General features: G+C 39.5%; 1 protein-coding gene across 2 annotated transcripts in view; it reads right to left on the bottom strand.

Moving 5' to 3' along the window:
* Positions 1-10,655: 10,655 nt before the first annotated feature.
* Positions 10,656-25,162, bottom strand: part of ADCY8 (adenylate cyclase 8) — a 125,374-nt gene continuing 110,867 nt past the window's right edge. The window contains exons 14-18 of one of the 2 annotated variants that reach the window (XM_032698162.1): positions 24,475-24,633; positions 20,501-20,647; positions 15,036-15,128; positions 12,713-12,827; positions 10,656-11,231 (exon numbers count right to left, since the gene is read on the bottom strand). In XM_032698162.1, coding sequence (XP_032554053.1) covers positions 10,744-11,231; positions 12,713-12,827; positions 15,036-15,128; positions 20,501-20,647; positions 24,475-24,633 — 1,002 coding nt within the window. In that variant the 3' untranslated portion in view covers positions 10,656-10,743. The remainder of the gene's footprint in view (positions 11,232-12,712; positions 12,828-15,035; positions 15,129-20,500; positions 20,648-24,474; positions 24,634-25,162) is intronic. The other variant, XM_032698171.1, reaches the window with a different exon arrangement.

Here is a 25,162-nt window from a genome sequence, read left to right as displayed (position 1 = left end):
TTCACCATGGTACCAACTATCTTACGAAAAGCAATGGAAAAATTTTCACTGCTCTCTAACAAGGGTTCAGGTAATGTCAAGTGTGGGAAGTTTTATCTGCTAAAATTGTTCCATAAAAATGTGCATATTAGTGTTCCAGCACCAAACCTGATGTCATGCAGCCAAATGCTACAGTAAAGGTCAGGAAAGGTGTCTGTTATAGTCTGATTGCTCTGGAAATAGACTCTTCAGCAGTCCCTAATGTGCTTTGGCAACCACAGTAATGAACATCACGCTCTTGAGGGCTACAGTCCAGCAAGAGTACAAGATTCAAAATGAAGAATGCCAAGACTAGTCACTGGAGTGGCCTCTCAATACTGGCAGGATGATGATCATGAGGGAAAGTCAACAGCAGAGGTCAGATTAGGAAGAAAATTCACAGGGGTGTCTGAGGTGCCAGTAGTTACTTTTTACTGTATTTCTTGGGAAGAAGAGTCCTGGTTGAGCTGGTTGTTTCTCTAGAAAAACTTTGTGCTCATCCATTCCTCCGTTCCAGGTATCTGTGGCTGAGATTTGCATCAGGAGTGTGAAGGCCTGAAGTGACTAAGGAGTCTTCAGACAATACAGGGAAGGAGTTAGATTTCTGTGAATACTTGAAGAAATGCAACCTATGTACCACTATTCAAAGTATTTGCTATCTCTGTGGCTGGGAGAAAAATTGCAGGACTTGGTAGACTGACAGATAGGGTCCAGGTCATAAATTAAAAGCACCTGAGGTCAGAAATAAATGCTAATTTCATGTTGGATCATAAAGCTAATTTATTTTGACTATCCAGCCCTAGATGCTTTCAGTACAAGATAATAAAACCAGGGACATAACATGCTGAAGGACTGTGCCCACAGGCAATGCCCACAGCTCTGTATGTATTATCCCTGCATCTCGTCCTCATGGTGACATTGTGAAGAGGGTACCTACAAAAGCAACTTCTGTCTGGCTCATGATGAGCAGGCTGGATTTATCCTGAGCCAGGCTATTCACTGCTATGGGAGTCAAAATTAGTACCTTGGTCAGCTGTGTATGCTTCATCTTTTCCATCTCTCTGGCCAATAATTTCATCCTGCCTGCAGGTGCAAAAAGAAATTGCTGTGTCATTTACACATGATTCAGGTTTTAAGTGTCTTCTTTTCTTCTGCTTTCAAAGAGTAAAAGTGAGCTTCTGCTGTAGAAATACAATCTTATATTTTCTAGGTAAATTAATGTAAAAAACCAAATTCATGATTCCCCTGCAAGCAGCCAAACCTTGAATCTTTTCACCTATCAAAGACAGAGGAGACAGGATAGGTTGTAAATAAAGATGTTTCTGCAGAAAGACCTTTCTACATAGTTCAGGAACAACCATAGAAGGGCATGATGGAGACAACTTACTCTAGTGTGCTGCAGCTCAAACTTCAAACTGTTTAGAAAGTAAGATCATTGTATTTTAGACCATCTACTTGGACACAGCAAACGCTTGACTGACAAACCGCTTAGTTGTGCTTGCTGGTGTTTCCCATGAGTCACAATGATGCCAGGACACATATGACAGCAAAGTACTTTCCTGTTGTCATAAAGAAGCTTCTTCGCTGCCTCAAAAATACCATTCAAACCTGTTAGATGTGTTAGAAAAAGAGTGAACAACTGAACCTGTGGGATAAACTGCATAAAGACAACGAGTAGAAAGGAATCATGGTGCATGGCAATTCAGATGCAATTGTTTGCTTATATAATTAAAAATGTTACTATTTTTTTAACAGAGTCTGAGTGACTTGGGAGCACTAAAATGTTCTCCCTCCATTTAGATACAATTGAAAATGTCTTCCCAAAATAACCCATGTGAAATCCTCATTTCACGCCCCTGAGCAGGATGCTATATCTTTAAGTCTGCCCTGTCCTGAAATTATCCCTGGTGTGAAATATCTGGGTGGGCTGGCAGCAGTGTTAAAAGGTTTGAAGAACAATGGAAACTGTGGTCCCTTCTCCTCAGGCCCCAGACAAGAGAACAGTGTGACTGGGCTGTGCTCTGTGGTGAGGTACTATTAATAATTCAGAACAGGAGAGACTATTATTCTGCCTTGCCATTGTGACTTTCCACTACAAATCTCTCGCCTCTGTCATTTTGTGGGAACTGCTAATCCAAGTGAAATATTAGGACTTAACTTGCTCTTATCTTGGTGACAGAATTAGGTAACAGTGCATTTTGGGGAGAGAAGGGGAAACATTTGTCTTGTCAGCCTTTGTGAGAAGTTTGAGAAATGGAGGTGGGAAATAGGTAATTGGGTTATTTGGGTTATTTGGAAGGTACTTTCTGAGCATTTAATATACCTCCTTTTCTTCCCTCCACAGAAGTTGAGAGGAAGCTTTTCTTTCCATTCTTCTTTTACTACATCTTGTGTTTTCTGTTCAGAAGAGGCTTTTCTGGATGTGGAATAAAAGCCTCTAGAAGCTTTGTCAGGCTGGATATCTTACATATGTAATATCATAGTCTTATACAAAAATGACAGGGACACATCATCATCAAAAGCTACTCTTGTAGAAAACCTTCAGTCATTTAACTTAATGCCACTTTTCTAGTTATAAGGGAAAGTACGAACATCCTCATTTAGCCAAGGTCATACAATTCAACTACCCCAAACACTTCCTGAGATCTCACTAAATCCTCTGTGAAGAGACTCCTATTAAGAAGCAAATGATTTTCCCCAGTGGATCTTGCAACCTTTCTTAGAACAATGCAATGGGGAGTTATTGCTCTGAGCACTGGGGTAAGGAAGGAGAAACAGCTCAGTGGGAGGTGGTAGGTGAGAATGGTAGAACACAATTGGGGCAATATCAGTTTCTTTTCTGATGCTTCACTACAGGGTTTTTTTGGTAAAATCAATGAAGCAGTTACATAAGTGATAGGGAAGCTAAACAGCTTGGTGGAGTGTCTGCCAGTGAGCCAAGCCACTGGTTTGCAATGCCTCCAGTGCCTTCAAAAAGGGAGACATAAAACTAGTTATGTTTTTTCCAGGCTCTGAATCAATACATGAAATGGAAAAGGTTTGCCTTCCTCATCTTCAGTGAGTACTTCAGTACTAGCAAGAGCTGTGAAACGTTCTCAGGTCTGAGGGTTTTGCCTTTTCCTGTTTTGCTTGTTTATCTCGGGGGTGAAGGGATAATGCCAAAGTCATGGATATAGGAAAGCTTGAAGTATCCAGCCTGCCTGTGGGATTTTACAGATTGTAGAAAGTGCATTGTTCTCCACCAGAGGACTCAGACACTTGTATTTCAATAAAGCATAATTTCAAAAAAGTCTCCATAATCTTGTTTTGAACTCTTCGGGAGACAACAGATCCATTGTTATTCATGGTGTCTTTTTCCAGTGGCTAGGCATGTTTGCTGTCAAATGGATGTACTTTATTTCCAATGTGATCTTATTTAAATTCCCATCATAACTGTTGTTCTTCTTTTCTTCACTAGATTAAAGAGGTCTCAAGAAACTACTGGGTTTGGCCCATGAAAGTATTCATACATTGGAATAAATCAACTCCACTGAAACCTTCATTTTCATAAGCTATACTGCTTGACTCAGTTATGTCACTGACCTACAACAGAATGTTTATGAAAATATTTTTGACGGTCTTAGGGATCCTGAGGTCAGAATCGTAGAATTATTTAGATGAGAATAGACCTTTAAGATCATTGAGTCCAACTGTTAACCCAGCACTGCCAACACCACTATTAAACCATGTCCCAAGTGCCACGTCTACACATCTTTTAAATCTCTCAAGGGATGGTGACTTCACTGCTTCCCTGGACAGTCTGTTACAATGCTTGATAACCCTTTATGTGAAGAAATTTTTCCTAATATCTAATCTAAACCTTTCCTGGTATGCAGCTTGAGGCCATTTGCTCTTGTTCTGTTGCTTGGTACTGGGAGAAGAGACCAACCCCCACCTGGCTACCACCTCTGCGGGAGTTGTAGAAAGCGATAAGGTCTCCCCTGAGCATCCTTTTCTCCAGGCTAAACAAGCCCAACTCCCTCAGCTGCTCCCCATAGGACTTATGCCCCAGACTCTTCACCAGCTCCATCGTCCTTCTCTGGACATACTTCAGCACCTTCATGTCTTTCTTGTAGGGAGGGGCCCAGAATTAGACACGGGATTTGAAGTGCGGCCTCACCGGTGCCAAGGACAGAGGTACAGTCTCTGCCCAGGTCCCATTGGCCTTAGAGTAACAAAGACTGCTACTAAACTGTGAGCCAGGGCTGAAGGAGCCTGACACCTGAAATGAACTTACACAGAAGACAGGTGCCCAAATCTGAAGTTATGACGTAGAGCAAAGGTGAGGATGTCTGTTGTCTAGGTGTTGTGGCTTCCACCTTAAAGGAGGATACCAGTTTCTGCTCCAAAGACTGATTAAGGGGTTTCTTTTGTTAGTTTTACTGGTAATTTCTTAACCTTTGGAACACGGAGCAAAATCAACTTCTCCCCAGTCTGTTGATGTTAAGATACAATACTTTCTGACATTCAGAAGGCATATTCCAGGATGAGTTTAAAAAAAAAATAGATTGGAGTTATAAGGATGTTTTTTGGACTCTTAATTAAAGAATACATAGTAAGGTATGGTTAGGTGTCTGAAAGTGGAAGTTCACATTGCAGCTGCTGCTACCAAACTTTTCTTTTTTGTATGTTTGCCAGGAAATGCTCTACAAGAGAGAATCCAAAGGCATGGGTTGCTGTGCCTAGCCAAGACTGGCTAATGTCAATACGTTCTGCATGGGAATGTAGACTAGGTGTGGAGGCAGCATCAAATGTGAACATAAAACCTGTGAAACTGTTCTAGTGGCAATGGGTGATAATAGTGCTCTCTGTGTTCTCCATGAGTTTAAAGCCAAAAATAAAATCTTGGCTTTTATCCGTAAAGCTCAAAATAGCTCAAAACTTGTTTCATGGAGTTTCTTTTTTTATTTATTTTTTTTAATACAATTCTCAGGCCCATGGAGGTCCTTCTTCTTGCATCCTCTAGCTCTAAAATTGATGGGAACAGAAATATGAGGTGGAGTGGTGCCTGAGAGAAATATGAGGTAAACTGGTGCCTGAGGTCTCCTTGCAAACATGCTGTATATGAACCTTTCAGTTCACAGAGCTGAGGGTGGTGTATCTCTGGGAGGGAAGTATGGTGGAGATCCTTAAGCTGCAATGGACACATGATCAGCCTTGTCTGAGAGAGAAAGAGGAAAGTATGTTGTTGCCTAAGTTAATTTTCAAGTACTGGACACAGGTATGGTTTTTGTTTCTGAATAAATTCTGAGTGGATGGATTTCTGTTTGTTCTGCAGGAAGCAACAAACAAGGAAAAGACAAAATCACCAACAGAAAAGTATGTTGTTAGAGATGGTTCCATGAAAACTTACATGCTAGCATTCGTATGATGGTTTCTGAGAGGTAATGGGTCCTCCCAAGTTATTTGCCAGGAAAAGGGGAATTCCAGGGGGCAGCAGGTGACTGCACACTGCAGTGTCAGCTGTGGCATGTGGGATGTATTCCCTGTGCCCTCATTATCCTGTCAACAAGTCTGGGACACCTAAGCTGCTGAGTGGCCAGTGTAACAACTTGCAGGTTATTAGACTGCTAAGGAAGAATGAGTTGTAAAAGCAGCGACCTGATTAACCCTGTGGGATAGATCCTGCTAGGATATTCTCCCCACTATTATTCAGATGGAAAAAGTGTTAAAGTACAGCTCCCAGCTTGTTCAAGTCCCTGTTCTCGCCTTCCTCGGGAACAGGACCATGGGGAACGAGTTGGTACCACTCCAAGTCTTGGTCTTTCCCAAGGAAAATGCGCTGACCCCAGAGACAGGGATGTGACTCCTGACTCCTGAATGTGGCTTTAGAACATCGATCTGGGCACATCCAAAAGACATAATCACTCATCTGAAGCAAAATTACTTGGTGATATATGGAACCTTACAGAACTGACAGTCTGTCAAAATAGTCTCTGTGAGGAATGATGAATAGGAAGAGGCTGTTGTACTTTTATTATTTTAAGTAACTGATGAGTTAATTAAAATGATACTTAATATCCTGTCACTGAATATATCCGTTGGAGTACCCCCTGTCACTGCTGCTGGAAGTGGGGTTTGCAATCTAAAGTCATTTCACACATATGTTCTTTGTTTTAGAACCTTAGATTTTCAGCAAACCAGCTGTGATTGATTCTCTTCTTTTTTTCCATGTGGCAACAATGGTGCTTTTTTTTTTTTTTTAGTTAATATTGCAAAGCTGAAGGAGGCACTGATTTCAAAACCCTCAAAAAGTACATGGACTATGAAACAAAGAGATGTTCAGTATATCAATATTAACATATTTATCAACCAGAAGAAAACCACCTTGAGCTGAGGGATATCTGGGTCAGGAAAAGTAGCACGAGGTGGCATTTTATAGGAGGTGCTGTCTAACCAGCCCTGCACGTTGCTATTGTTTTCACATGAACAAGCTGAATTAATCAGTCTCTGGGTGGCTCTGTAACACTTACAACCATCGTATATGAAAGAGCTCAGTGGAAAATGGACGAGTGAATTTTTTTTTTTTTTTTTTAATAAAAAAGAGGCCTTATCTACTTAAGTAATGAAACCAAGGAAATATATTTTTCTTCCAGCTGAGCTAATGAGAGCATTCCTTAAAAACTGCAGTAAGTTTCAAGAGCCTGCAGATATACATATTGAATTTCTACTCCTTCCCTCTTGTCTGCCAACTGCTCCACTATCATATTTTTTCCCCTCCTCCAGCCAAGCACAGAGCTGGGGAAACCACCAACCCTTAATTGTGTCGCTGCACAGGAAAAGATTGATGGGGAGGTTAATAAGTTGACTGTGCAATTATAACGCTCACCATGTACCATTTACGATGGTTAATGTGGTTATTTCCTGCTCCTCTGATCATTTTGCTGCATGCTTATCAAGTCAGCCATGGAGCTGGGCTCTCTGCTCCCTACCTTGCAGCTCCACAGTATGCAGCAACAGGACACTTGGCTATCAGCCACTTTGCTGTGCTGGATATTTGCTTAAACTCCTTGACTCTCATTGCACTTAGGAAAGGCAACTGAAGTTCTGCTAATGAGAAAAGGATTAGATGAGTTTTTCTTTTTTTTTTTTTTTCTTTCTGCTGTGCTCTTCAAAACGTTAAAACAACTGTGAAATAATCAGGAATGGACTAAAGTTGAGGACAATGAATTATACTTTTCCCTGTGTTTAAAAGCTTTTTGAATCTCTTTTTTTTCTTAGAACACAGTTCTAAATGATATCACACCTATCACATTGTTCTCAGTAGAGGTAAACTCACTGTTTTGAGTCTAAGTGTGAGCCAAGAGTAGACGCCTTGACAGGTATCAGTACCTGAACTGTGACTTTTTAAATAGATATTATAAAAATTGGTGAATGCTGAATTAATCAGTACTAAAACCCCCTCACTGCCCCACAAACAATCACTCTTGTCCCAGATACTCCTAGAATATAGGAGTGGTGGTTGGGAAAATGTTCTTGAAGTGCTGTAGAGTAATGATTTTGGTACAGAAATGTTGTCCAGATAGTCAATATTCCATCTGCTTCAGTGATTAAGAATGATTACTTCAAAGCTGGCATAAACTGCCCTTGATGTGGTTAAATTGTATGTTACTTTTGAGACAAGAAAGCTGTAGGTTTCAGCCTGTTTATTTAGAAAACATTTAAGTGACAAGAGCTTATGACATGGAGCTTGTTGGAGGAACTGAGGTACAAATTTCTAAGGAAGCAGGTGGCTGCTGTTTGTGTCTGTAGAGCATATTTATATAAATAAATAAGGTGATATCAAAGAGTATAGTCAGATTCTGCCAAGGCTTTCTCCTCCTTTCTCCTAATGGGGAAAATCTATGAAAGCTCTCATTTGCAAGCTGGTTTGGCCAAAGAGTTATGGTATCAAGACAATTTACTTTTATTAACCCAGGCATGCATGTTTCAAGAGATAATAACTAGGTGTTTTGGCTTTATAGGTCCTTCTGGTATGAGCAGTTTTATCCTTCATGAACAAGAAACCTTGAAGACAGTTGTGAGGGAAAGCTGAATGCGCTAATAGTACCATAAAGTCATGGAGTACAATTAGTAGACTGAGAGCATAAATAATAGCTGATGTTACACAGAAAACAGATGCTACAATGAGAAATAACATTGCTAAACCTGTAAGATCATCACACTTGGGAAAGGAAAACACAGTGCAGTTGCTGGGGTGACAAATAGCCAGCAAGTGTAGACAAATAGTCCCAAGCAGGGATTTACCTGCAGCAGTCACAGGTGAAATTCCTCGCTGAAGAATTACTCATGGCAATGAGCTGGTTTAGCAAACTCCTTATCTGGTCAACACAGACTCAGGCAATTTTTCTTGGGAACATAATTATGCTAATGGGGATTTTGAGAGGAATAACAGAGAAAGCCATGGGTCGCTATGATAAGAAGCAGGAGATTTGGGGACATGCTAAGGAGCAGTGAAGTTGCCCTCAGAGCTCCAGTCTCCAATCCTGTTATCTAGTTAAACCTTCCACTCAATGTTAATTGTCATTACAGAGGCTGGCAGCAGTGGTGAGAATTAGAAAACCAGTTCAGCTGTGCTATTAGCCATGTTTAGAGGACCAGGAGAAGTCAACCCATACAGCACAGAAATAAGCTGTGAAGGAGAGGACAGCTGTTAATGAGCTATTTAAACCAGCCAAGTCTTCCTTATTCAGTGCCTCAAATACCACTGTAAATGTGAAATTATTTTAACTGCTTCAGATACCATCACTTCCTTGTCTTCATCTCCTACAGTATCAGCATTTGTCTAGGTGAGCTGAGGGGCTCAGCTTTCCCTGCGTGGCATAAAAATCGACATTTGTGGGGATGCAAAGGAGTAATCAGTTTGGAACAAGACCTCAGTTACTGGCAGCATCATCACTGGGTATAATATTTCATACTGCTCTTTGCTGTCTGTGTTCAGACTCACTGTTCAGCGATATAATTTTCTGTGGAATTTATTAATTAATTTTTATTATTTTCTATTTCTGACGATGACAGTCAACCAATAAAATTTTGCCCTTATTATTTTACAATGGAAAGCATTATTTTTCATCTCATTACAATTAAACACTTTCATGTTTTGGTGCCTCTTTTGTTAGCATACAGTAGTGTCTTATAAAATGTAGGAATTGAGATTTCGTAGCCAAATTGATCATCTTCTAAAATGAGGTTAATTCGGTGGCAATGTTCATAAAAAGTCCCAGTTTTCATTAAGGAACAAGTAACAGCCTGCAAAAAGGAAGTCTTTGTATTTACAAAGAATCGGTGTGTTGCACTTTATTGTTTGAGTGTGGTCTCATCTGAGGATTATTGTGTGATTAGAGGTTCTGCTCTTCCATCTGTGATTTACTTTAAAGATAATATTTACTGAGACAAACCCAGCTCCTTTGAGCACACAACTTGATGAGAGGTTCATTTGTGCACTTTACAGCTCAGTATGAATCATGGAACCAATGTGAACAGGAACCTGAGTTATGTGTTTACTCTTTCCAAGGTGAAATTGAGTAGCCATTCCCCAAAAAATTAACTTCCTTTTGATGCACCTTTTGATTTCCTTTTATAGCACCACAGCATGCCATTGTAGCATCCCAGCAGGTTTTTCTCTGTGTTGGCACACAGATGATTTAGGGTATTCTCAGTGTTTGCTCCTCCTCTTCTTGAGGCAATTGAGTGGGAGTTTAGCGGTGAGTTTTATCTCCTGCTGTACTTCAACACATACTCATTTTACAGCCTCAGACAACCCTCGTTTTGGTGAGAACTCAGACTGGTGACAAGTTGAGAGCTGAGTGCTGGAAAGATACTCCAGAGAACTTGATTAGTTCCTTGACCAGGGAACTATTTCAGCTGAAGGCTCCAGACATGTCATTCAAGGTGTAATTCTGTTATCTGTTCATAGATGTTTTGTGCCAGTGTGTCTGAGCACCACAGTATGTCTGAGCCCTCCAAACAAGACTGACAGACATGACTCAATGCCCACAGGAGAGCCTTGACTTCCTGGCTTGGGTGCAAGAGGTCAGGAAGACACCAGCACACAGTTTATCTATCTGTAGTGCAGTCATTCACCTATGAGAAGGGCACCTTAGTCTATTTTTCGAGAGTCCGCAAACAGTGGACTCAGTGAGTTTAGGAGAAGATTCATCTCATCTCCCAGATCCTCACATCTGGGCAGATAACATGCCTTAGAATTCTTTGGCTGTATGGTCTAGGTTTTCCCTGTTGTTATGGGGACCAGGCAACTATCTTAGATGCGTATAAATTTATTTGAAGGCAACTGAGGGCGAGAAGAACCTACTCGATTTGCTTTTGCTTTGCTTTCATCTGAAAAGTGTGGGCAGTATTCCCTCCTTTTGCCATCACTAACTCCCTACACAATTCATGTTCTAAATCCTTCCTGCCAGGGTTTTATTCTTGTGCCTTTCTGCAGGTAGCTGACGCAGCAGAGTGGTGGCCTACGGCTACTGTGTCTGGACATTCAGAGGCTAACCATGGCTGGTGGGGAGAGATGCTGGCACCATTGTAAAAGTGTAGGAATTTGAATCTCATAGAAATATCACACTGGTAAAAAATCACACTTCTTCTAAAAAAAATTAAACCCTTTTTATTTGTATATTTATTTTTATATATAAAGGAAATAATAAAAAAAAAAAAGAACACAAACAATGCTGATTATGGCAATTCAGTTTTGTCAGCCCCCTCTGCCTGGGCTGCTGCCTCAGATCCACCGGGAGTGAGCAAAGTCCTCCGGTTGTAATGTCCTTTTATGATTCCAGAGTTATTGTTCTCATTAAGGATTTGTTTCTGTTTTTGCCTGTTAAGAGACTGTACAAGTCCTAATACAACAGCTGCTAATGAATACTGTCCAGTCAGTTTTCTTGGTTGTAAGATTAAAGGATTTGGTTGTACTCTTCCTAGAAGAAAATATGTTTTAATTTTTCCTTCCTGTTCACTGATACCTTTGACATAAATCTCTCCTCGGTAGTCGAAGGCAAATCCCCGGTCCTTCAGGATCAGATACGTTTCTTCAGGCACTTGTATTCTGTCACTAACACCTGTGCTGTCCATTCGACTGGCTAAATTAACTGTTTTGCCCCAGATGTCGTATTGGGGTTTCTTAGCACCGATAACTCCAGCTACGACAGAGCCATGGCTAATCCCTAATAACAAATAAAAAAAAAAAATTGAGAAGATAAATGGTTATACAAGGATGGTTAAAGACCATATTTGCTCTTAAGAACCAGATGAAGACTGGTTCAGATACACTTATCTCTGAGGTTAAGGAAGAGGTGTATATATAAAGAAACTAAGGGGAAAAAAAAGCTGGAAAAGCTAGAAAACATGAAAAATTATATCCACAAGGTTATTTTATAGGATACTTATGTCAATGGAATCATATTACTTATGTGTCATCTGTATTGTGCACAATATTATCAAAGTTCCTGCAAACTTATTCTCACATAGTAGGAAAGATTTCTCTGGAAGGATCTTTCTGCCTTGTTGAAGGCAACCTTGTTAGTGTTATACAGCCAGGAAATTACATTCTTATGTTCGATGAAGTGAAAATATTAAAGCATTCTCTGAAGTTATATAATGACTGTATCTTGTAAGATTGTTGCATAAATTCAAGACAAGCAATAACTGGTTTTTTTCTGTAGCAGTGATTTAAACATACATTTAGTGAGACTGAAAGACACATCTCTGGGAAAAGGGTTTTAGTTTCTCAGGGTTTTTTAAAAAGATTTTTTCGAAGTGGTCATAGAAATATTTCCAAAGAGTGTTGTATTCACGCTCTATTAAATCTTTGCAAGTGATCCACACTTATTAAGAGTGGATGCCTGTTCCCTGAGAAATCTTGGGAACTGAGAGTTTTGCATTCAAAACTCTTAGGAAGTGCAGATCAGATAGTGGTGCTGTGACCCTCCATGCTGTGACTGCTGAATATACTTCAGATTTTCTATAGCAGGGTTGTAAATGACATGTTTCTTCCATGCAGTTTTTGTTTTTGGCCAGTGATCCAATCAGCATGAGAAGATTTACATCTTCAGATTTACTCCTTCTATGTGCCATATATCCATTGTTTCATGTCCCATTCCACTAGCCGTCCAAGACATCCCATCCAGGATAATAGCTCCCTATCACAGCGATTCAGAGCTGCTGCCACTGGCCAGATTGGAACTGAAATTCAATTTTTGTGCAAAACTAAAGTACTACTCTCAGGGTTTAAAAGAAGCTACTTCTACCCCTTTACTGAAGAAGAATCCTAGACAGGGAAATTAATTAGAGACTGTGTGAGTGTCAATCCTGGGGCTAGGTCTGAGCTGTCCAGATCACTTTCTGTGTTATATCTACGGTCTCTTGCCCAGACTTGATAAAGACAGTAGCTTAACTACTCTCCCCACTCACAATTCACTGAAAATTGGAACTCCTGCAATCCCCAAGTCAGAGCCAATATTATGCAAATGGAGTACTTTTGGTTTCTGATTTTGCCTAGGATGAAGTCAGTTTGAAAACAGAGGATTACGTACTTGGACTCTCCTAAATTGTACACATCCATGCATTGCTCCTGGAGTACACTCTTTGGAGTCAGCTCCTTGTAGACAAAACCCCACTTTAATTCTTGTGTTTGAACCATGCTTACCAATACGGAGTTCAAAGTTGTTAAATGAATGCTTGTTGATCTCCTGTATGCTTTCATTCAGAGCTATGGAGAAGTCAGCCAGGGCACACAAATGTCCCCATTTGTCTTCACATTGCTGAGGAAGAAGTTATAGACCAATATGTTAGAAATGTTTTGCATTTGCCCACCCATCCCTACCAAGTGCCAAGTATTTGAATTTGGAATCTATAAGAACAGCCTCAACATACTAGATCCAAGAGAGGTAGGGTGTTATTAATGGTAATGCTTCCCATTTATCTTACAACACTTGTATACCTGGATAGAGAGAAACTTGGTGTAAAATACCAAAGAAAGTAACTTCCCATCAACAGTCTCACAGACAATCATGAGAATTAAAAAGACATGTGAAATCTATCTAAGGCTGAGAAAGAGGATTGAGATAGCTCAGGTGCAAGGGTCAAAAACTAGCGAGAACCAAAGATGACCCATGTAAGCAAGAGGTAGAGCAAAAGAAGTGAAAGATGTGATTCTCCTTTGCTGAAACTGTCACCAAGGAAAAGAACCAATTCCAGTGCTCTCAGGGATGGAACAATGACAGAACAACAGGGAAAGCCAAGTAACCTTGGACCAGTTAAGGGAGAGATAAAAGGCTCTTCTGTAGCTCCTTAATCACCTTTGCTTAGGGCAGTCAAGTCACTTCCCACTCTTTCCCCTACATTTTGATTCCTACAGGGCAATCAATATACAGATGTGGACCAGCAGTGGATTTTCGTCTTTCCAGAACACAAACAGAGCAGATAATGGGGCAAGGACTCTCCAGGGAGGCAGTGGAGTAAGGAACAACTGTGTATTTGGCCCAATGATGGTGTGATATCATGTCATCTGTTCTGAAGCAAGGTAATTCTTTCTTTGAATGTCCAGTTTTTAGTTCAAAGTCTCTCTATGGGTCATGCAGTCCAGCTCTTTGCAGTTTTCATCTTCCTCAGTGTTGAACCTCTCTCTGGCATCACCGTGTTCTTTTCACACTGTGCTCAGGCTTTGTCCTCAACCTCATTCTGATTGCAGCACTGCAACCTCCCTCAGCAGCCTACACTTCTTAGATGCTGATAAGGTGGCAGACATATATGTATGAAGACAGGTATATCTCAAACATACTTTAAAATTCCATTAAGCTCTTACAGTTCAAGAAAGGAGATGAGTTAATCAGTCTCGGAAAGGCAGTGAAGCTTTTCTCCCTTTGGATTTTTACCTCCCTCAAGGATCAAAAGAAGAGGTTAGGAGCCATGTAGCTATAACCAGCTACCTCCCTGATATTCAGTCCCTCTCTGCCCATCTGTACACAGAAGCATTTTGACTTGGAACAATCAACAGTCCCATGCATGTCTAGTTTTGTGGATTTCTAGCTGTCAGCATCACTTGTTAGTCTGTAGGTGGGAAATGCTCAGCTAGTTACACTCCATGTGTTTTATAATGTATTCTAGAAAAACAATGGAAAAGTTCTAGTTTATAAAGCTCTTGCTAATCTGGCTTCTGCTTTTCTGGCAGTTGTGATCATCGTGGGCAGATCTGATTCCCAATCTGGGACTGATCCAGGGCAGCACACCCTTTTTGTGATGCTCATCCCTGGGGAGAGGCACCAGTTGCCAAAAAGACAGATTTGAGCAACAGCCAACTTCTCACTGAATGTGTTTTAGAGCCTCATCTAACTCCTTTGGAGACCCTGTTTCCAGGCAAGTTCTTGTGCGGAATTAATAATGTATTTCTCTCATCTGACTTATCTGAGGTTTATGGCTGTGACTGTGTATGTGTCCTCTGTGACTGATTTCCCCCTCAGCTTGCTTTGCTTGTTCTTCAGTTGAATTGATGGTCTGCTTTCTTGCTGATGTATTGTTATTGTGCTGTCTGTAGATAAGCTGTGTCACAAAACAGTACAAATGCAGCATTACACTTGCATAAGGATGCTGTCAGTTAATAGATCCTCTTTCTTCATCGATTGTTGAAGGTTGTCAGTCATGTTCCAGTCTGAGTTACAGTGATGACTTTAGAGTATTTCTGAAGATATAGATAGACATGATCTAGATTCATATTGGTGTGATCGAAAGGAAGTTTTTTTCTCCTATAAACCTAAATTTGAGGAAAGAATCCATATGGTTCTTGTTCCAAGCAGAAGATGGCATTTCAATTCATCAAGAAGTGCAACTATTGTCTGCCAGAAGCCCCAAATGTCTATTTTATTTTAGCCAAAACAGCTTTATGAGCAACACAAAGATAACACTAATATTTTCTGATATGAATGGTTAGACAAATCACAAGCTTTGCTTCTTAAAGAAAACTATTCTCTTACCTGTTTTTCAGGTGATAATCCTGACACGGCCATGTATGTGCTGCCAATTGTTTTAATTTTTTCAATATCTTGAAATCTCTCTTCACCTAGTAACTAACACATATGTAAAAAAATACTGTTACTTTTGTAATTATTAACACAAAATACTTATACAGGTATGAAAATGAATCTTTAGACTTGTGGTATTTTCTGTTTGGTCATGGCACGCAGTTTATTCTGGGTTCTGGGACACACTCATCTGGGACTTTGCAACATCACCTACTCACAGAGTGCATTCAAGCCAAATTGTGCTGTTTGGTAAATCCCATAATGGCTAATGTAAGACACACATATTCCAGCTTAACATAAATGCATCTGAGTCCTGCATTTCCTGAGGTATGATCACTGACTATTAGTGAAGACAAACTCTCTGTGTATGTATGTGTGAATAGAAGAAGATTTGATCACTTAAAAGTGTTCTTAAAACTCTTTTGGAGGAACTCAGTTTGCAAATTAAGTGCTGCTATAGCAACAATTCAGGTGATGAAACCAGTGTTCAAGGCCAGGCTGGATGAGGCTCTGAGAAACCTGGTCTAGTGGGAGGTGCCCCTGACCATGGCAGGGGGATTGGAACTAGTTGATCTTTAAGGTCCCTTCAACCTAAACCATTCTATGATTCTATGGGTGTTAAGTAGGTATAAAGAACTTGAGAATCTGGAAAAGGAAGAATAAATTTAATCTAGTGACTGAAGCACTGAGTGAAGTGGGAGTGACAGTTTGGTCCCTATTCCAAGTCTATATTTATGGCTTAACATAAGATTTTCATGGAATAGAAACCAGTCTTACATTCCTTGAAAGACTTAAGCAGAGTTCAGGATGTGGACTCAATCAATGACGATAGACTGTGGTACATGGCCATTTAGTCATCTCATCACAGGCTTTTAAAATGTTTATTGCTGATGTTAATGCCAAATACTCCAAAAATCTGTGATAAACTGTATGGTATCTAATGAATGCAGGTATCAATATGGTTAGCAAGTTCTGAGAAAAAAAATCAGTTCACAAAGTAAAGGAATTTCAAGCTTTCAGTTCTAAAGTCTCCACTTGTGGTTTAAATGAAAAAAAAAGTCTTTCTGTGGTCAGGCAAAAATTTAATGAAATATTTCCCCCTTATTTTTCATACACTGTTGTGCATTCTTTTTCCATTCTGTGGGTTGGAATTTCCTGTCTATTAAAGGGATTATTTAATTCAAAGGGAGAAACATACCAAAGGCATAACATGAAATATCCCCTGCCATTGAACTAACCACAGTGTACGTCAGCTGGAGCGCTGGGGTCTTGGAAGCTTTGCTGTTCGTGTGCAGATATTGCACCATCTGTCTCTAATGGAAGGCTGCTCAGCACTGAGTGGAGGGAATACAAAGCCATATGGTTAATGGCTCCCATCCAAGCCAGGAAACTCCAAAAACTTGACCTGCTTCTCATTTTTCTTCAAACTGCCAGAAAAGCCCATGATGTACCTTTCCCTCCTACAAGAGCAGCCCTTCCAACTGCTCTCTTAAAGATCATTTCTCGCAGCTCTGCCTTTGTGAGCAGTCTGAGAGCACCAGGTGTGTGGGCAAGGGGAGAAAAGAGTCTTAGATGAAAACAGTCTATATTTTCATTTCCTCATGGTTGCTGGAAGTGACAGCAAACAGAACACTAATTTAAAATGTATAATAAATATCTAAAATTACTCTTTTTAAGAAAGAAGGAAACTATTGTCTGTGAGATAATTTAGAAGAAATGATCTCAGGTCGTCTTTTTACCCCTTGTTCATTATTGTTCCAAATCTCTTTTTTTCCCCCCTTACTATATCTGGCCTGTTCAATAGCTTCTTTCCTTCTTCAAATAACAATCTATTTACCAATTACTTTCTTCACAGTATGACAGGTCGATGGATTTTGATATTGGAGAAAGATATTCCAACTGAGTCTTAAATCAGCTGCTATTTGCTACATTTTAAATAGGCTGCTAATTTACCACAATAGTCCACGGAACATTTTCAAACACTAGAATGTGATTTGTGCCTAAAAAGCTTGATGCTACAATTCTTGCACAGCCAAGGTTGTAGGGAGCTCAGACCTGGGATAACATGTACAAGATAGTAAAAAAAAGAATATTCCAGGACATGGCACACAACTGAAAGGTAATCAAAGGAAATCGGAAAACAGGATCCAGTGTTCTGTTGAAACCTCTGCTTGTGGCAACATAGTATATTAATACCTGTTGTCATATTCATTATGTAAATCACTGCAGGATAAAGAAAATGTGAGGAAAAAACCCCAACTGTGAACAAGAAAACTCCTATTAAAGCACAAATCCCAACTGTAACATTAAGAGACATAAATGATAGATTAAAAAGGCTAGAAAGAATATTACATTTTAAAAGAAATCCTTCAAGACTCGTGATTTCAGGAGAAATGCTCCAATGTTAATTTTTGGTCCAACTTCTCTAAGACTTTAGCCTTGTATGTGTTTTAAGACTACAGTCATACAAACAATAGGTAATTATAAAAGTAGATTTTCAATGTTCCTCTTTGTTTCTTTTGGTCAGTCCAGAAACCAACACCTCCAATTCTGCCTCAGCTGAGAGGAAAACTGGATAACTTGGAAATCAAAAGATTTGTGAACTGTGAGGGAAAAACCCCTGAGTGGAGGCTGTCTTTTGAGAAGAGTCAACCACCTACTCTGCAAGACTGACTTTTGGACCATGTTCCCCCAGCTCCCTAAGAAACACCCAGTCACAACTTGACTGCTCTGTGGGCACCTACCCCATGCAGTTTTCAGTGGCAGGTTCTGTTTCACCATTCACTATTTTTTGTTTGGCTGGCTTTGTCCAACATAGATCCATTATGTGGAAAGCAAAATAACAGATCCAGACTGTAACCCCACTGTTTTGCAGTAACAAGGAAAACCCTCTAAACAGAAGAAATAAGATTTCCTTTTTTCCAGATTTCCTTCTTTTGCACCTATCACATTTTCCAAGCCAGAAATTTGTATTTTTTTCAATTTGTTTCAATTTGTATTTTTACCTCTCCTTTCATTCAGAAATATCATCCTGGCCCTATGGACAGATCATCCCTAATACTATTATCTCTGTAATGAAAAGAGGGGACTCACAGTGTAGAATCTGATTTGAGCTTAGGAGCTGAATTCAGTTGTCTAAGCATGTATGTCTAGTGTGATCTAGAGCACACTTCCCTCCAAAACCTCCAACGGCTTGCTCTAGAACAACATGAGTTTTCTGGTAATGGCAGCTGAAATCCCGTGTTGTTTTCTCGAATCAGGATATGTCAAATGGCATCAGGTGCCCATGTCTTACTCTCCTGTGCTTTCTACATTGGGGTATCTCTACAGAGGTGTTCACATGATGCTGAGGAACAAAATTTTCCCATGGGTCACAGACCTGTTCTGCTCTCAGTCTGCACATGTGTATTTTGCTTCCTGGACTGTATTGAGACAGCAGAAAATCTTGGCAAGGAGTATAATGAAAGAAAGGAATAGCGACGTCATGTAGTGTCAGTCAATAGTTACATGGAATCATTGATAGCCCTGAATGCCCAGAATGCCTTCTGGTTCATTTTCCATGGGTAACATTACTCCCTTGAGTTGCTTTTTCTGGCATATCACCTTTCACATTGCTTAGACAGAATAAACTAATGACAAGACCATGCTGCAAGTAGGTTAGCAGTCAGGAGGGGATCACATAATTTCATTTAATACTCATACCAAGAACATACCTATTATTCAACAAAATATGTCTGGGACATAATACAGTCCCTAATTAGGTCCTTTATTAATTACAGAGCCGGTGTTAGGGACCTAAAAGTAATATTGCGTTAAGGTTTTGATGAAAACCTTGTCTTCAGTAATCGCCACAGCAACAATGGAATTTTATTGTGAAGATTGCGTGAACGTGCATGACAAAATATCTTAATGCAAAGACTATTGCCATGAATTAATTTAAGTTTGAGCGGTAATCATTTTAATCAGATCTGGAAAGAAAAACAAAGCTATTAATCAAGAAGCATGCTGACAGCTGTGCGAGATCTCGGAGGTAAGAAGTGGGTATTTATACCCATAGGGAAAGCGGTGCAGGAGCTTAGCAGGTGACAGAGTTCTTTTCATGGGAGAGTAATTTTGTTCTTTACTAAAATCCACAGGAATACATTCCCTGTGAATTCTTCTATTTCTCACTAATAGTTTTAGTATTGCATCAATTATAAGGATAAACTCTCAATTTCAGTGTCCCTCAGAGTCTGGTGATCTTAACCCTGGTTTTATGAGCAGCCACTCTATGAACGTTCCCCATGGAGGTGCCCAGGATGAGGAGTCACAGACCAACGGTTCCACATTTTCCCCTTCCCTATTCCATCCGGACCATTCCAGTCTGGTACACAGATGCAATCTCACTGATAAGTAGAGATGGTTCAAATTCTAATTCTACTACTTGGGAAGCTTAGGAGGGCTACACACTCCTGAAAACTGCTTGCAGTGTATAGGTTAAAATTCCCTATACCAGGTAATTTTGGCAGCATTTTTGCACCCTTCCTGGTTTTGAAGTTTTTTCAAAGCTCTTCGTTGGTCAGTGCTTTGTCTCTTTTCTCAGTTCCTCTTGGGCTCATTGTAAAGCTTGATACCACCTGTCTAAGCTTCCTTACTAACTAGTTAGCAGAGTATACAATACTTAGTGTGCAAATTCCTCCTTACTTACCAGGTTTCCTTTACTTCCACCCAGCAATAGCTACATTGGGAATCTGACTCTTCTTCTCCTGTTTATCTTATCCCTTCCTCAACTCCTTTTCTGAAATTACCTGGACAGGATACCTAAATAAATTCTTTTTCCTTTTTGCCTCCATTAAAAAAAAAATAAATTCCCTTCAACTCTGAATTCCTAAGTAAAACAAGCAGCTTTACTTCATTTACCTCTCTAAAATCCCTGACCAGACAATTCTCCTCAGTTAATATATCACCACTACCTTTCATTCTCTACCCAACATTTACTTCTGTGCTTCACATTTAACTTGGTACTCTTACCTTTAGCATTCATTGAGTCCATTCAACCAATACCTTCAAAACAACATTTTTATCTGTTTGCATTTAGACCATTATTTTCCAGAACTGCTGAAATATGTTCATACTTATTTCTTCTACAGAACTAAGGCATTTTCTTCTTCTAGTTACACAGATCTGAGCTTTTACTTATGGATGTTTACACTCAAGTATTGCTTTCAACCTCTATCTCACTGGGTCATTCAGACTAATGTTTGGCGAGATGAAGGGCATAAAAACAAACCAGACAATTTTAATTGGAGCAAAAAAAAAAATCATTCAATTATTGGAAGCAAAATAATTACTAAATTCGATAATTTAGGATGAGATATTTTATATTTTGGAACTCACTGTTTAAGCACTATCAGGTTTTCTCTAGTAGCTGGTATTACCTCATCAAAGTCTGCAATGATTTCATTCAGCAAACGCAGACATTCTACTCCTTGGTTATTCATCTCAGTCTGGGAATAAAAGTCAGCAAATCCAGGAATAGAAGCAAACATCACACCAACAGCATCATAGGATTGAGAGTATAATTCCTAAAAGAACAATGAAGAATGATGAATTGAAGTGGTAACATAGGGGAAAAAATGTAATTAGCTGCAATTAAAATAGTTTTGTTACTTTCTCCATGCATAATACCTTAATATCTGATGTTGGCATTAGTGTATGAAGTGTTAGCCAAGTTCAACAGGACGAGGCTGACAGCTCTTATGTTTTTATTGCAGACTGTATGCAGGGTTTGCCCTTTCTTTGAGACCCTGCTCCTTCTGCTTCTCAGATCAAGGAGCTACACCAGCAAAAATGAAATAGAAATTTCCCTTTTAATTTATAAGGGGAATGACTTGAAGAAATGAAGGATTCATTTGCAAGTATGAATAGCAAATAACCGAACACTTAGACAAGTAAAAGGAACCTAATGTTTGCTATTTATTATTGTTTAAGTCTGTCTCAAACTTTTGTAAATGACAATATATTTATAAATTTATTTATTGACGGGGATAAGATGAGAGCACTTAAAATGTCTAATATGATGTCTTTATAAAAAATGCTCTCAATTACCACATTTTCTGGTGGATAATTTGTACTTCAAACTACTGCAGCTCTTTACAAGTTTGTTTATTCACAAGTTTCAGAGAGCCCTTACTCTCTGGTAAACTGGGGTTCTTGTAAGGTGACTATGGAGCTCTTTGGTTGCCTGGCTCGGGGAGATGTTCCTGCTAATAGGGTTTGAAAGGAGAGAGAAACAGAAGTGAGGGTGATAGTAGAGTTACTGGGGACAGAAAGCAGCTTATAAAGGATCAGTCACAGGAGGCTACTAGGACAAAGTATGCCCTGGAATAAGCTCCCACTTACATTATTCATATCATTCACTCTGATACTGATGGAGAGCTTTGTGCCATTACCTGTGTGAAAATGTGGACAGTTCTTCTCTGAACTAAAGCTAATTTTTAGGAATAAATTAATTTAAACTTTAAAAATGCCAAGGATAGAGCTTCATGGTAACTCCTGGTAATATACCACTACCATATGCACTCTCCTTTGTTGATTTTTTTTCCCAAGATTCAGTTTTACCCAATGGTGGACACTTCCATTTCTGTTTTGGGACTTTTCTCATGCCACCTGAAATACTTTTTTCTCAATGTTCTTGTTAGTGGCTTTAAAAAATTTTGGTGCTTTGGTCTCATATTAAAAAGATTTACTGTTGGTTGCCGTACACTTGGTGTGAACACTTCAGGCTCTTCTTCCTTAATCCTGCTTCTCCCTAGAAAAGCATCCTGAATCCCAGGCCTGCACTTTAATGTGCCATTAATGCTGCCACTTAGCTGGGCTCTTTAACAAAGTGTCCCACAGTAAAAGTGGAGAAATCTTTCCAGTTTGTGAAGTCGCTGTAAAGCTTTGATTGAGAAAACACGATTGATTCCTTTCCTGCCCTTACACCGTATTTCATGGAAGAAAATCTTCAGGGTTGTGGAGGCCACACTCTAAGGACACTCTTATTCCCTTTTATGGGTATAGAGAAAGATAATACACAAATTAGTTTGTGGATTTTTATGGAAGATTTGACAATATGTACTAGGAGAAGCACGAACACGCTCAGGCATACTCTTTCCTCAGATCATGAAGATAGAAAACAACTGGCTGAACCTTCAGCTGCTCTGGTTTTCTATTTTTAGTAAGAAGCATCAAGACAGAAATAATACATCCATGAGAAAAGGCTACAGTACACATTTGGGAATTCATTTTTTTGAGAGCAGAGAAATTAACTTAATGGCCAGACATGAACTGCAGGATTGATTGTACTGAAATCTGGTAGATGTTACTGTCTGCCAGCTCATACATAAATCATCCACAAGTATAGTTACTCTGGAAATTGCCTTACAAAAAGCAGGGGTGGTGGAATTGAATTCAGTGGCAAATTACTGAAGCATCAGCAGTGAGCCATGGGGCATCTGCTTACTTCTGAAGATTATTATGCATGTGACTGTATGTGAATGAAAGTGTAAGATAAGAAACTTATTTCCTGAAAATCCATAATGCAGATATACCAGAATACACTCTTGGTTGGTGTCGGGGTCTGCTCCATTTGCAATGAAACATTTTAACCTTGTTGCTTTCACACATACATTTTCTCATGTGCAGAGCAATGTTTTTATGGTAGTTTAATACCCACAGAGTGTAAAATTTCTCAAGAGATTGATTTCTAAAGTGCCTTTTCTTGTAGCTTCTCACTGTGTCATCCTTTCCTAGGTGATACTTGAAATCAGAACACAATGATTCCTCATTGTGCAGTCTAATTTGTCTGGCTATGTCTATATCCAAAATGTACAATCAGAAAATTGTGACCTTAATGTGTTATTGCTGCATAATGAAAGATATGTCAGTTCTGGCAATGTGAATCTTGCAAAATACCTCCCCATTTTCTAAAAGATTATTCCAACATTATGTGAGAATATTCCAGTTTTATCATACAGTAGACTTTATTTACAGATAATATTATAATATGCATTTGCCTTATTTCAGATAAGAAGTAAGTGATTTACTGCTGCTTTCAGAAACAAATTCTGAACTTTCCTTTATACCTCTTCAAACTTTGTCTTAGGAATATCCAGAGTCTCCTTTAACGTGTTTTTCTTTGTGTACTGCAAACACTTTTTAGGAACATAGCCACAAACTATGTTTCTGAAATGGGTGTTTTGTTAACTGCCATAAAGAGACAATTCAGGAGCAATATGAAATGGCAAAAATGTTCCCTTGTGTCTGAAGATACGAGAGCCTCAGGTCTGGTGCCGCCTGTTGCACAGAGTACTTCCATAATCGCCAGCAGGGCTCTAATAGTACTTCTGCAACACTGAGCTGTTGTCAGTTTGCACAGACATTCTGTTAAATTCACATGTTGTTTCTATGAATAATAGATCTTCATAGGCTCATAGGTTAGAAAGGACTTCTGAATGTCATTTAATACAGTTTTCTTTCAAAGCAGGGCCAACTAGGTCAAGCCTTTCATGGCCTTCTTCAGTTGAGGGCTGATCTAGTCTCTATCTTCACAGAATCACAGATTTGAATCACAGGTTTGAAGAGACCTCTGGAGGTCATCCAGTCCAACCCCCCAATGCCAAGGCATGGTCACCTAAAGCAGGTTACACAGGAATGCATCCAGGTGGGTTTTGAATGTCTCCAGAGAGGGAGAATCCACAACCTCCCTGGGCAGCCCGTTCCAGTGCTCTGTCACCCTCAAAGTAAAGTTCTCCCTCATGTTGAGGTGTAACTTCTTGTGTTTTAGTTAAGGCCATTGCTCCTCGTCTTGTTGCTGGGCAGTACCATAAAAAGTCTGGCATCATCCTCTTGGCATCCACCTTTGAGATATTTATATACATTAATGAGATCCCCTCTCAGTCTTCTCCAGATTAAAGAGGCCCAGCTCCTGCAGCCTCTCTTCATAAGAGAGATGCTCCAGACCTCTAATAATTTCTTCTCTATAAACACCCATTAGGTACTGAAAGACAAGAATGACATCGTCTTTCATCATTTTGCTCTTAAAGTTGAACAATCCCAGGTCTGTCAGATTCTCCTCATATGTCATGTGCCCCAATTCCCTAATCATCTTGGTGACCGTCTGCTAGACTTACTCTAGTAGGTCCACATATTTCCTGCTGTTGAGTCTGAACATTGAAACATCAGTCCGGATGTGGCCCTAGAATCTTTATTTCAAAACATGAATTTTTTTTTTTCAATGTGAATCAGATACCAAATACTGGCAGTATTTGTGCAATAAATCCTATAGAGAACTAAGTTTCAACAATTTCCTAACAGATCTGCTTTTCTTTTACTAAACACAAATATCAGAAATAAAACTGACACATACTTCATTATCTCGATCCTTCTCCAGGAAGTGACGGGCAACATGGCTGGGTAAAATATTCCGTAGCATGTTTTCATTGTGCTCCCTCAGCTCCTTCATTTCATTGATTTCTTCTTTTGCTTGTACACGCCACAGAAAATCCAGCCTTGCTGTGTATTCAAGCTGTAGTTCCAGAAAGAAAAAAGAGACAAATATAAAGTAGAGATTGTATTGTCATCTCGGCAGGCTGCTTGTGCTTCAAGCTTCAGTGCTGCTGAAGATCTTTGAAAGCATTTGATTTATTTGCCAGAAAAAGAGATTATTTCTTTGCCTTATGTACAGTGAGAGTCACAGAGTAATCTTGGGTAAAATAATAATTGTCATATTACCGCTATGGTCAGTGGATAGAAAATGTCACAAAATTATTTTCCTTTTAAACACCTCTTTATTATTTAGATAATGGAGTCAGACAGGAATTAAGGTATTGGCAGATATTGGTATTGACATGAAATAAATATGTTCCCCTTTTCATATGTGTTTTCAAATTAAATGTGTTTCATGACAAAATAGGACAAGGGTAATTCTAAACAATTGGCAGAGATGTCCTTCTCAAGGATAAGTATCTTTCAGCAAAGCTATGTATAACAGCCCAATGTACTTCCAAAGAGAACTTTCAAATCTGTGGCACCAAAATGGCATAGTTTTACTGTCA

This window comes from Chiroxiphia lanceolata, chromosome 1 (genome assembly GCF_009829145.1).
Source record: "Chiroxiphia lanceolata isolate bChiLan1 chromosome 1, bChiLan1.pri, whole genome shotgun sequence".
In the NCBI taxonomy this organism is placed as follows: domain Eukaryota; kingdom Metazoa; phylum Chordata; class Aves; order Passeriformes; family Pipridae; genus Chiroxiphia; species Chiroxiphia lanceolata.
Note: the sequence above shows the minus strand (reverse complement) of the source record. Positions and strands in the feature narration are given on the sequence as shown.